Source organism: Vitis riparia, chromosome 18 (genome assembly GCF_004353265.1).
Source record: "Vitis riparia cultivar Riparia Gloire de Montpellier isolate 1030 chromosome 18, EGFV_Vit.rip_1.0, whole genome shotgun sequence".
In the NCBI taxonomy this organism is placed as follows: domain Eukaryota; kingdom Viridiplantae; phylum Streptophyta; class Magnoliopsida; order Vitales; family Vitaceae; genus Vitis; species Vitis riparia.
This window is the reverse complement of record NC_048448.1, coordinates 35,756,219-35,770,138: the sequence shown is the minus strand read 5'-3', so window position 1 is coordinate 35,770,138 and position 13,920 is coordinate 35,756,219. Positions and strand designations below refer to the sequence as shown.

Below are 13,920 nucleotides of genomic sequence, written 5' to 3'. Positions count from 1 at the left end.
TTTTTATTAAGCTAAAAGTAACATGTTGATATCATCCAATATAATTAAAATGAACTTATTATTAATAGGTTCAATTTAATTATATTGGATGATGTCAACATGTTACTTTTAACTGAATAGAAAAAAAAAACAAATATTACTTAAATTATTTTACTAAATATACTTAATTTTTTTAATAATTTAAATTAAGTTATTAAATCATTTTAAGTTATTAAGTTAATTTATCAAACTTTCATGTGGTTAAAGGAAAATTCTTTACAATCTCTTTGGTATCTTACCAAACCCTTAATATAAAGTTTTGGTCTAAATTATCGAATAAAAATATTAATAAATGAAGGATGCATATACATGGATAAAATCAATATAACAATAGAAAAAAACAAAGGATTATGTAAAAGTAAATGAAAGAAATGAAGCTATATGGATAGATAGCCCCTTTTGAGTTGTCATTTTTGATTGGCCAGAAAACCCCTATATTTAAAGACCCATATAAAAGAGAAAAATTATGAGGTGGCAGATCTTCCAGAAGACACTGTGGGCTCTGAAGCACGCCTTCAATCAGTTTCTACTGAAACATACCCATAAATATTAGCCCTTGAGTCAACCCAACGAATTCCATAAATCTAGACCACTGAGTTTTTATAGGATCTCTTTAATTTGAATCTCACAAGTATCTATATACATCAACAAATGTTCTGTGCTCAGGATCATCTCACAAATCTATAGCAGTGATTTGTTCTGGTCACTTCAACCTCAGCCTCGCCTGAAAGGTATGTGCGTGCCTTCACAGAGAAATTCCCAACTAGCTTAGATGTGTACGAAGTTTCTTTCATTAGTTAATTGTTTTGGTTTGATCTCTTTTTGTTGGATCCTCTTGCCTGATTTTCCTTCTTCTTCTAGGAATCCTCTCTCCTTTTCCCTTGATTTGAATTTCCTATGTTCCTTTCACTTTGGAAATTTCTGATGATCAAGAAGGGGAGTCAGTCCAGAGTCATAGTCTAGCTGTTTCAATGTCATATTCAAGGGGAAACTCCCTTGGTGACAGTTAGTTGATTATTGGGTTAATGTTTGTGGACAGATAAGAAGAACGAGAATCAATATTGAGAATGGGTAAAGGGAGAAAGGAAGAAAAGAAGGAGAGAGAGGAATGCATGTTGAAGAATGGAGGCCTATTATTAGAGAAGCGAATTTCCTATTTTGGTGGGAGGTATTCCAATCCAATTTATAACTTCTCTATCCAAGAAATTCAAAGAGCAACAGACAATTTCAATGGAAATTTAATCTTCAATGATGATGTGAGCAGTTTTTACAAATGGTACAAAGGTTCTTTGGAAGGTCGAGTCATTTGTATTAGGAAAAATTTTCGCAGTAGTTTTGCAGAAAATCCTCAAATTGCCACAAATGAAATTGCTGTTGCAACACAAATGAGCAGCCACAAGAATGTCTTGAAGCTACTAGGATGTTGCTTAGAGACACGAGTACCTATTCTGGTTTATGAATTCTCATCTTGTGAACCCCTTGCAGAGAAAATATTTGAATGCTATGGGCCTTTCCCATTGAAGAGTAGGCTTAAGATTGCATACGAGATTGCTAGTGTAATTGCATATCTTCATACTGCTTTTCCTAGGCCCATCATTCATAGGGATATAAAACCTCATCATTTCTTTTTGGACAATGGTTCTACTCCCAAACTATCCAATTTCGAACTTTCTATTGCCCTTCCAGAAGGTGCAACGCATGTGGATGGTGATCTATGTGGGACTTTGTGGTACATGGCACCTGAGGCTTTTCTCTCAGGCATGTTCACAGAAAAGACAGATGTTTTTAGTTTTGGTACACTTATATTGGAACTTCTCACTAGGCGAAGGGCTTCCATTATTGCGCAGATGGAGGGAGTTAGTATGCGGAAATTTGTTGAAGATCACATAGAAAATTATGGCATTAATGACTTCTTGGATCCGATTATTCTAGTAGAGGGAGGGGGAGTCCTTGAGCAGCAGCAATTCCAAGCAATGTACCAACTTGCTCTCAAATGCACTGAGGAATTTGCAGAAGAGAGGCCAACCATAGTGGATGCTGCAAAAGAAATTAGACGAATTCAGCGGTTTGTCATATAAACTTTCTTTTGCAACAAATTAAGTATATAATGATTCATGATAAGTGATTAAGCATTGATTAGTTTAGAACTTTGCTTAAACATGACAATTTGGTTTGCCACTTCCACAAAACGTGTGGACTCCTCTTAATTGACAATGGCTACTCTCCAGCTGATGCATCTTAGAAGCTTTTATTTTATTTTTATATTTCAAATACTAAAGGGGAAAATCGAGAGGCCTTTGGACAAAAAACCGTGTGGGCTCCCCGTAATTGACAATGGCTATTCTTAAATCTTAAGTTGATCTTGTTGACTTCTGCGCCATTTTTTAAAACTAATCGAATGGCCATCAATATTCCATAAATAGTGATGCTTTTTTTAATTTTTATTTTTATATTCGTCCTCACACCTTGTTTAACATGATGACATTTTTATTTTGTACATGCAAATTAAATGATTGATAAGACATCGAGAAGTGTTTTCGATATCAAAGACCAACTTCTTTAAGACACATCTTTATGAAAAACTTTTATGGAAAAATAATTTATTATATTTAAAATAATTCTTAAATAAATAAAAAATATGAAATTATAGAATATTAAATTACAAACATTTTTAAAATTGTAAGTATTTATTTTAGGAAAATTTTAAAATAGATTATGTTAGTGAAATTGTTAAAGTAAACGCTACAATAGCTTTCAATAAGAGCTTGATGGGAAATGTTTCTAAAATGTTAGAAACAACATTTTGTAAGGATCAGTGTCATTGTGAGCTCATTTTTTATTCACGGAACTACCTAAAATGGAGGATGAATAATTATTCCAAGCTTTATATATCCTAATTTAAAAATTTATCTAAAAAAAATAGAAGAACAATTATATATAAGATACATTGGGTATATATGGGAAAACTATATATAGTGTCGTTAAGATATACGCAACCATGGTATAAACGATGACAATGAAATCCACTATATATTAAACAAGTTGTATACAATTTTACTTAATGTAGATGTACCTACTCCCGGAGGCTTAATGTCGTTCAGCACCAACACACTTCTTTCATATGTGTGATGTAACATATTTCTAGTTAATCATCTCAACCTTATGTTGAGGTTAGCAAATTGATGCACCGCCACACATTTCTATTGAAAAGACTTTCACTATTGATTCTCAAAAGGTTTTGAGAGTTTGAAGTTCAGAGTAGAATGATAGCAATATATTTTAGTAAAGCTCATGTTTACCTCATAAAGAATTAGCCTTAGATATTTAAAGGCAAACCCTAGATATTCAAGTTAGATTTTAATAGGAAAGTGACAAATAATTAGAAATGAAAATTATTTAATTTGAAAAAAATACTTTTCTAAAAAGTAAAAATGAAATATGTTAGTGCATTAGGCTATTAAAATTAAGTTGAACATTTTGTTCCATTCATCATGGTTTAGGACTCTGCGTACTTTCTTTTGATTTACATTAGTTTGAAGATTCAAGGTTGCTTACAATCAAGTCTAGATTAAATAGGTAAGTATGATTGAGTTATTTGAGAATAATGACATATATATAAGACAAAAAGTGGATTTGTGAAATTAGAAATGAAATTAAGTTGGAAAGAATTTTAAATTGAGAATTTTAAAAACAAATCTTTCCATATCTTTTCAATGAATTTGGAAAATAATTTAAATTAAGAATTTTAAATATGAGATCTTTCCAAATCTTTCTAAAATTATTAAATTTCTAAATTATTATTTTGATAAAATACAATTTCTAAAAATTTGATTCCAAATCTTCCAGGTTTTCTCTTATATATGCTTATTGAGAGAGTCTCTCATATGTAAAATGTGTCTAAACTTTTTTAAGTCATTATTCTTTGTGCTTACCCCAAAACTCTCAAATACATTTGGTTTTTCATTCGTTGGCGGAGAAGACTTGCATTCCATCAGGAGCTGATGCGAGATCTAGTAGAGCACACAAAGTGTTACGTCACAGATGTCATTTGCCAAGTAATTCTATGTACTACTTTTTCATATAATGGCTTTTACATCCGTATGTTGTATGGGTGGTTTTCCATATAAAAATGTTCTGTATTTTGTGTTGAATGTCTTTAGGTTTTCCTAAATATATAAATTGAAAAGTGGTTACTACATGATTACAAAATAATTAATTTTTTGAATCAAAAGGTTTAAACACATATTCATCCCCGTTAGGTATTCCATAAGCAAGATCTACAAACTTTCAGAATATATAATTCAAAGAATTGAGTCTGCTAAATGTTTGTATGTTCAACGTTTGTAGTATGAACATTGTATTGTTAACACTCAAATGTTTTACTATTCACTATTCAAACACTACATTGTTCATCGTTCCAATGTTGCACTATTCATCATTCAAACTAATAAAATCACAAGCAAATTGGTGAATGACCAAAATAAAATATCTTTTTTTTTTTAATAATTTAGTTTGAATATAAAAACTTTTTGAATTTTTTATTTATTTTAAGGGAGGAAATATTGATGATGTAATGGTGAAATTGGCTGCCAAAGGAGTTCTTGATTTGTAACAAGGTTAGTGAATTTCAATTTGATTTTACTTGATTTGTGGCATCAATCTACATTTTTCTTGATTTGGTAAGGTCTATGACTTTATAAGGTTGCCTCAAGTAGGGACATGAAAAAGGATGCGTTGCCAACTTGAATTGAAAGTTCTCTAATGTGCTTTCTTCTCTTTGCTTTCGTCGTAGTCATCATGATCTTGGACTCTTTCCATAGTGCACCACTATTGGTCATATTTTACTTTCTTGATGACATGATTACTGTAGGTGACAACGGTGATGTGATTGTAGTATGAAAATCAAATTTGGCTTCTCTATTTTGAAATGAAGGATTTGGGCTCACTATGATACTTTTTGGATGTTGGGGTAGATTCTTCTTTTAAAGGTTATCTTTTTTTGCAATCAAAGTACATAATTGATATTTTTTATCGCACTCGTCTTACTTATATTAAGACATTTAATACTTCTCTTGAGGTCAATGTTCAATATTCTTCTTTTGATGGTAACCCTTTGCCAAACCTTATATTGTATTATTATTAGTAGCTTTGTCTATCTCACCATTACACATTCAAAAATTACTTATGTTGTTTACATTATTAGTCAATTTTTTGCTTTTCCTATTTCAATTCATTAGGTTGTTATTCTTCATATTTTTGGTATCTTGGAGACATTCTATTTCAATCTTTTACTTTCACCCACTTTCTCTTTATAGTTACATGCATGTTCTAATGCTAATTAGACTAGTGATTTCAAAAGTCGTAAGTTCGTCATTGGATTTTGTATGTGTTTAGAAGATTCTCTTACTTCTTAGAAGAGCAAAAAAAAAAAGACTATCGTTTCTCGATCTTCCACAAAAGATGAGTATCATGCTATGACATCTACCACCAGTGGGATAATTCGATTACACTAGCTACTTGCTGATTTTTTTGGGTATTTCTCTTTTTTCTCCCGCTCCTATATATTGTATGATAATAAGACCCCTATTGAGAACGGGTGTAAGTAAAATCGAAGAAACCAATAAACTAATCGAAATGAACCAAAATTGATTATATTGGTTTAATTTTCAATAATAGAAAAAGTTGGTTTGGTTTGAGAATTTATAAAACCGACCTTGTTGATTCGATTTTCAATTTTCCTGTCTCATAACCAACAAAAATCAAACCAAACCAATATTCTAAAAATTATATATGATTGTTTGATATTTGATAAGTTTATATATATATATATTAGATTCTATTAAAATAATTCATTATTTTTATATTATAGTTAAATTAATTCTAAATGTATTTAATATATTTTTAACATTAAATCCAAGTTCGTTTCCATTAATTTTAAAAACAAATTAGACGAGCCTAATGTAAACTCAAATTAATAGGCATTGGATTTGAAATAAACATAAATTTATATTTAGATCGAGGATTAAGAAAGATCATTAAGTTGGATCAAAACTAATGCATGAAAACTGAACTAAATAGACCTCAAAAGGCTTGGTTAGGTTTAGTTTTTCACTCAAAATCCGGTCAGTTAGGTTTTCATCAAATATAAAACTGACTATAACGGTTTAGTTTATTTTTTACCCAAAAATCGACTTAACCAAGTTTTTGTATTTTTTTTTTCACAAATATTCCATAATATTATTGAATTTTTAGCATGATAGTATTATTTGTAAGTGATCACATTTCTTACATGAATAGTAATTTTATTTCAAATTTGCCCCATATCATATTAAAAGAGAGAATTTGTAAAAGGACTACTTAAAAAACATGTATCATTACTTTATTTTATTCTTTGTTTACAAAAAGAGTAATAAATTAAATTAAAAATTTGGAAATTCTTTATCAAGTAAAAAAAAATCAAGTAAAAATAATAAGATAGATAGATGGTTTATTTATTTATGATTTTCAGTAATCTTTTATCCCTACACTTGAAGTATCAATGTTATTAATTAAAAAAAAAGAATAAGGTGGTATTTGATAAAAAAAAATAAATTAAGTAATGAAACCTTTAATATTGAATTATAAGTGTTGAATCAATAGAAGTAAAAAGTATTTGATATTAATTAAGGTTTAACTATATAATTTGATCATTTGATAATGGAAATAATTAAAGCCTAAAAATAATTCATTTTTACATATTTAGGATGATATCTTTGAAAAGTTAAATATCATACGCAATGCCTGATGTAAATAAAAATATACTATTTAAGTAAAGTGATTAAATTTTTATGTAATAATATAATTTTGCATTAAAATTATTAAAAAATATTGTCATATTTTAATCTACGTCAATGTAATAACTATTTTTTAACCATTATTTATCTCAAAAGTAAATATAAATATTTGAAAAAAAACTTTTTGGTGTTACCTTAGTAGAAAAAATTAATATCAAACCTTATTCAATACTTTGTCTTAACTTCAAAATTTTATTTATAAGAATAAAATTAATAAAATAAAATTTTTATTTGTAATTCTATTTTTGTTTATATAATGAAAACTTTATTTTTTAAAAAAAGTTTAATTCTAATTTTAAAAAATCAATATACTTCCCATAAATCTATCATGCTTATTACTACGTTTTTTTTATAAAAAAAAAATTAATTGATTTTATTGTAAATAATAAATGAATTATATGTAGATTTATGATTAAACATAATTTAATTTAATCTAAAAATATCTTCTAAATAATAAATAATAATAATAAATGGTGATCACCATTCACTTCATCATCATTTTTTTTTAATATAGAAACTATTTAGGAAAATCATTATCCTCAAAGAAAATAAGATAGAAAAAATAAGAAAGAAAATATTATGAAAAAATTTAAATATTTTCCTTAAAAATATAAAAAAATAATAATAAGAAAGCAACTATGTTAACATTAAGTAAAAATAATTTGATATGTTCTTTAAGTGTTTAGATGTTTACTTCAATTTTTTTTTTCTTTAATTTGATGTTGGCAAATTTCTTTCCGGTACTTTAAATAATTGTGAAACTATTTGCCTTTAATGATTGAGCACCATAATTCGGATTTTTTTTTTTTGTTTTGTTTTTGAATGTTGTATCATATTTGGAAATATGTTACTGTTAAGGAATTTTCTTATTTTTATCGATAAAGCATTGTGTACAATTTTATTACAAAGTTTTTCTACTCAATTATTTTCTACTCAAGTAATAAGTTTCGATTATTTTTCACTAACTCATTCTTGTTTTTCTCAAATTCTTTTATGTTTCATTTTATATTAGTTCTAATTGCGTTTTTCCCTCAAATTTGTATAGGTTGTAATTTCAATTATACTTATTGGTTATTGCACGTATGATTTAGAGATTTTTTTTTTTTTTTTTATGTTTATTTACAAGTTGCAAAGGAAACTAGTTTGTGAAAAGAAGATAAATTATTTTGTTAAAAGAGATAATGTTGAAAACCATGAAGATTACATTAATTAATGAATTTATTAGGAGGTTAAGCTAGGTTGTTGTACATTATGATTTATCTTTATAGTCATTGCACTAATATTTATTCTTTTATTAAAGGAATTAGAAACGTTAGTTGAAATGTATCTATATAATTAACAAATTTGTATTTAATTATTGTATATAAGTAGTTACATTAATTGTTTGAATAAGGTAATTGTACATCAAGAGCTAAATTTTCGATGGCACAAGAGCCATATTAATTCAACATCATTTCAAGGTAATGTATCAGCATGACTTGCTTCCATCATGCCAAATTTCCCTTAAATCAATATCGCGTTAGAGAAAAAAAATTTGGGTGGAGTCAAGTATCAAATTTAAAATATAAATAAAGATTTAAGGAATATATATTGTGTTGTGACTATGCATGATAGATAAAGACTCAAGGAACAATGGGTGACATATGGTAGAACTAAGGCTCCCGTTCAAAGTGTAGATATAAGGAACAAGGGAACACGGGATGAGGGGTCAATACTCATACCAATTTTTTTTTTTTTTTTTTTGTCCTATATAATATTCTCTGTGGCATAATAAAATGATTTTCTCTCATCCACAAATATTAACACAATTGGCCAAACAACATTAAGTTAAAACCTTATGTGTCTTTGCATAATTTTTTGTTTTACACTATCTCATGATATTGAAACTTTGGCTTATACAACAAGTGGTACAAGAGTTTTTGACGTCCAAATGAAATTACACAAACAGGTGATACACTATCTATGTACCCACAGAAACGATAATATGTATACCACTTAGAAGATGCCTCCCATCTGTATCTTTCTGATTTTTAAGGTATCAGTTTTTAGGAATTCATGACAACAAGATCGTAACAAATGCCTTTTGGAAAAGCTCTTAGGAGGATCTGATTTGCATGTTGGTGAGAGTCGTGGCTCCATGAGAGCACTTTCATGTGACTGATGGCGCTAAAAAGCAAGAGAAATTTTTGGTGGCTTTTAGTTTAGAGAACATGTGTACATAGAATGTGTGGATAGATTTTTAAGTACGTGTAATACGATTGTCCATGCATGCAAACACTTGTTCTGGTTTAGTATGAATGTCTCTTTCAAGAGTACTATAATAAGTCACCGGCCATGACAGGGGGGCAACCTTTAACATCTTAATCTGGGCGATAGACAGTCATCACTTCACGGTTTTGGCTTAATTTGCTAACCCCTTTTTACCGTATCAAAATGGTGTCTCCCATGGTTGTCATCCCTCCATTAGAGGGCTCAGCTTAAAAATTCTCTCATTCTTACATTTTTCTTGAAGATACCTTATGGCATGCCAGTCAGATGTTTCATGCCCCAGTTGAACTACACTTGTGCATTCTATTAGTCGGTATTGTTTAGCCCATCATCAAATAGATGAGAAAAAAAAAAAAAAAAGGGAAAACGTAAAAAGAATCTCGATGTTGTCAATTAAATTTCCTCTAAATGATCAGCCGGTGGAATACGTAAACATCTTACCGACCGACATTCATGTGTTTCCATTTTATTGATTCATGATTTGTTAGTTCAATTGAATCTTCCCTCAAAAACCCTTACAAATATATAGGCTGAAGGATCATCATGAATGAATTTTTTCCCAATTCACTTTGCTGAAAAATCCCATCTACGAACTATCCACCTGACCTTCTAAAATGGCAATTGCGATTATTCTCAACTCTCGTCTCTCATTTTATCTAGCCCTCCACTCTTATTAGCACATCTTACCTTCACATATAAATCTAGCCTACTCTTCTCAAAACAAATTCACTTTGAATAAATCTTAATCTAATAACTTAATTTTAATAGTTAAGAGGCATACATACTGTCAAAAGGAAGTGGGTTTAGTTGATATCACTTAATTATCCTTTTCCCATCACTTATTATTCTATACCATTTTCTTTAGTGTTGTGCAATTCTTTATCTTCTACCCCATTGTTCATCTTTGTATCAAGCCATAAATAAGCTTTCATTTGTTTGAGCTTTTATGATGGGGAACCTTAATATAACTCAAATACTTCCTTAATCATCTAACAAGTAATGAATGCAAAGATCTATAAAAGTTAATTTCAATTTTCTGAAGTTACATAAAATCTCTTATTCTCATGGTTACAAGTCACTCCAATCCTTGTCAGTTCCATTCCTTCTCCTATTGATAGAGTCACACATTCAACTCCTCTCTTCTCTCTAACAACTTCACCAAAACCAGCTCCATTTCCTTTCCTCACAAGATTGGTCACCACTGCTATAGACCCTCTTGGATTCACATCAATAATCTGAAACAATCTCAAGTGATCTTTAAATTTACAGTCAATAACAGCAAAATCAATGTTCTTTAACTGTATGATCACCTCACAAGGATTTCCATGCATAAACTCAACCACATCTTCGAGATCATAGCAAGAAAGCTGAGCTGTACAGTCTTCTATATCTTGTTGTTGATCAAGAAAACAAATGAACCGACCTCCGCAATGCTTTGCAGCCACAGCTAGTGCAATTGTTAATGGATTCACTCCTTCATTTGAGAGAACTTGTACCATTACTTTAGCTTGATTTCCTGCTGCCAAAGCTGATAAGAACTCCATGCATTGAGGTTGAATGAGTTTTGTTGTGCCAAGAGTGCAATCTTGACCATACTGGATCTTAGACTGCCAAAAAAGAAAAAAAGAAAAAAAATTCTTGATAGGAAACCTCTGAATTTGCTATCAAAAGCGGTAAGAATGAAAGGGTTGATCATAGATCAGGTTGGTCTGCAATCTTAAGAGGGTTGGTCATAGATCAATTAGCAATACACTATATGCTAAAATTATGAACGGCTAAAAGAAAAAACCATATAGAAAGAAAATGGGGATTTGAGAATTTACCAGTTGAAGAGTATGCAGGTAAGCTTTCATGGCATCTTGAGGAGACCACTTCATTGTACAAAAGGAAATGGGTATCAAAGAAACTGTACAAAATAGATGAGAAACCAAGTCTAATTTATGGTATTGGGACGAAGTCGAAGCCATATTTATAGCATTTGGAAGATTGGTTTTAGGTTTAGGGATTTCAAGAGAGCCCAATTTAACCCAACGATGTCATGAAAAATGGCTTAGGAGAAGATCTAGAAAGATCTGATTTTCTTGTTGGTGCAAGTGGTCATCACGTGAGAACGCTTTCATGTGACTGATGCCACTAAAAATTTTGAGTGGCCCACTGTTTCTAGGACGTGTGCGTTGATGTTTAATTGGCTGTTTGATGGAGAAACCGGTAGGAGGCACGTGAAGAAAGATGGCATTTAACGAGGTCAGCATCACCTACCGGGCTAGTGTGATTCATGGAAACACTTGTCCTCCTCAGAAAAAGTTAGGTGGTCTAATCTGATTTTCTTTGGTTAGCTTCTTTATGGAGGTGTGGCTAACTATCCTGTCGTAGTTACGGTATCAGTCTTTGGGGATGTGATCGGATATTTTTTACTATCATGTTGTGTATGTGAAATCTCTTGTGCCACTTATCGTAGATGTAAAGACTGTTTCAAGCAAAGGTTTAATCTACAGATTAATGCAAAATAACACAAACCATACCCAAAGAGGTTTTACTATAATTCAACCAATTATGTCTACTTTTATGAGAGATAATATTTTATTATATAACGGAGAATATTATAGATGATAGAAATATATATACTTATAAGTTTTCGAAACATTTTATATGTTCTCACTTTTTGTATCTCCAATTTGAACCTCAAGCATTTTTACTTAATCGGGTGTCTCCACTTTTCCTCACAATTATAATGTGAACCCTACTTCCTCTTCCTCCACCAGGTATCACTCACTCCCCTTTGTATTTCTATACACCATGCATAGTCTTCATAAGCTCATGTATCTCTTATAACTTTTTCTTTATGTAGTCACTAAAATATTTAGAGGTATTCCTTCTAGTTTTCCTTACTTTACAAGAAATCTAATTACAATTGCTTATAAACTTAGAAAATATTATATATAATATTCCTTAAATATATTATAATTATTAGGAATTTGAGACACTTTCTAATAGTCTCCACCTTGAATCAAATTTTATTAAGTCAATCTTTCATCTTGCCATGATATACAATTTTCTTATGCATCTCACTCTCCTCATGTGTCATGGTTTTCTTTGTGTACCACAGTCTTGTCATGCATTACGATCGATCCTCTTATTTTTTTGTATTATATTCTTATGAGAGAATATTCAACTTCACCTTGACAAAAATTTCATTTTACAATCCTCTTTTATGTTATGTTCTTCTTTTCTCTTCTGAAAATCTTCAAACAAAGTGTTGGAATCTGTGCAACGATTAATGACAAAAAATAGATAAACGAGAAAGAAGAACATGTGGTTTGGCTAATTGCCTACATCCACGGGAACATGGAAAGAGGATATTCACTATATTAAAATTAGGGTTACATAAAATGGTATTTATACTAACCCTTAAGAATGAAATTCCAAATATACCCCTGAACCATACCACGGGGGGCGTTGCCCCTCACACCCCCCAACCTATCGTTCAACCCACAACAAAAGAAGTGCAAGTCTGAATGGCAAATGCCATCACTTCACTCTAGCATTTTGCCCCTTTTTCTCTATATGTCTTTTCGCTCAAATATGAGCCACATACTACAACACAAAGTTTGTTCAAACATCTTTAATTAAGGACCTTCCAAACATCTTCAATCAAGGCTTTGATACCACTTCTTGTGTATGCAAAAGTTTTAATACCAATTTGTTAGAGTAATAAGACCAAAAGAGGAACACAAACAATTACCTAAGAAAAAAAGAAAGATAAAAATTGGGGAGAACTAAAAAATTTATTGTCTTCTACCACTTTGTTATTCAAATATTACATGATCACTTCTTAACTAAATAGAAATTCCTAATAACAAAATATAGAAACCTTTCGGGACTTGATTACTCGAATATGGAAATTAAAGCAATAACTCAAAGTAAAATATTTTGTTTGACTTTCAAGACGTACATGTAATTCTAAATTTTTAAAATCGAAGTTTAACTTTTCAATACATCATACAATTAATTGATAGAGATACCTAGATGTCATTCCAAGTAACTTTTACAGCATTGCATTTTCACTGGCTCAGCCCAAGATTTGGAAATTGTTCATACAATGGCATATAGAGAAGCGATGAATGATAAGAAATGAAAATATGGAAAAAAAAAAAAAAAGGAAAAAAAAAAGGGCTTCTTTGTAACTTTACTCAAGGTTTCGAAGTAATCAAGTGCATGTACTTGACCTCTTAAGTTGTTGTCTTTAATACATACTTGTGAGGGTAAATGTCCGATTATGGTCGATGTATGTTGAGGAAAATTCTCCTACCCAGCCTATTCATGCATCCACTTCATAACGTAAATGGAGAGATTTTCCTTAATATGCAAAGGTGAGTGATAGTTGATCATTTCTTTATAGAATTATTTAATTAAAAGGAACGAAATAATTTCAAATTTGTAAATTTAACTCCTTCCATGGTTAAATTTGAAAAGTAACTAATTTTTATTATAAATGTCCTCCAACTTTTCGAAAATTTTCAAGGAAATTTTAAAAGAGAAAGTTACTTTTACAAGAAAAAGTATTTTTGTAAAAAATGAGTCATTTTTTAGGTTGAAAAATGTGTAGTGCTAGATTTACAAGTTTAAGATTATTTCATCTCTTTTAATCAAATAACCCTTCTTTATATTCATTTATTGATTTTAAAGATATTTGGTTAAAAGAGCTAAAACACTTTTGAAATTGGAAGAATAACCCCTCATACTTATTTTTCAAAAAAAAAAGAAAAAAAAAAGACCTAGT

General features: G+C 30.1%; 2 protein-coding genes across 3 annotated transcripts; one reads left to right on the top strand and one right to left on the bottom strand.

Annotated features, from left to right (window-relative positions):
* Positions 1–545: 545 nt before the first annotated feature.
* Positions 546–2,280, top strand: LOC117907363 (non-functional pseudokinase ZED1-like). Of its 2 annotated transcripts, none has more exons than XM_034820877.1 (2): positions 546–770; positions 1,079–2,280. In XM_034820877.1, exon 2 carries the CDS (start codon positions 1,107–1,109, stop codon positions 2,115–2,117), a length of 1,011 nt encoding a protein of 336 aa, XP_034676768.1. In that variant the 5' UTR covers positions 546–770; positions 1,079–1,106; the 3' UTR covers positions 2,118–2,280. The 2 variants fall into 2 exon arrangements, with proteins under 2 accessions (XP_034676768.1, XP_034676769.1); XM_034820878.1 differs by having other exon boundaries at positions 901–2,280.
* A 7,876-nt stretch (positions 2,281–10,156) lies between these two features.
* LOC117907654 lies at positions 10,157–11,095 on the bottom strand. The gene is made up of 2 exons (XM_034821276.1): positions 10,964–11,095; positions 10,157–10,747 (listed from the first exon to the last, which is right to left on the bottom strand). The coding sequence occupies exons 1-2, from the start codon at positions 11,015–11,017 to the stop codon at positions 10,169–10,171; spliced, it is 633 nt and encodes a 210-aa protein (XP_034677167.1). The 5' UTR covers positions 11,018–11,095; the 3' UTR covers positions 10,157–10,168.
* Positions 11,096–13,920: the final 2,825 nt, after the last annotated feature.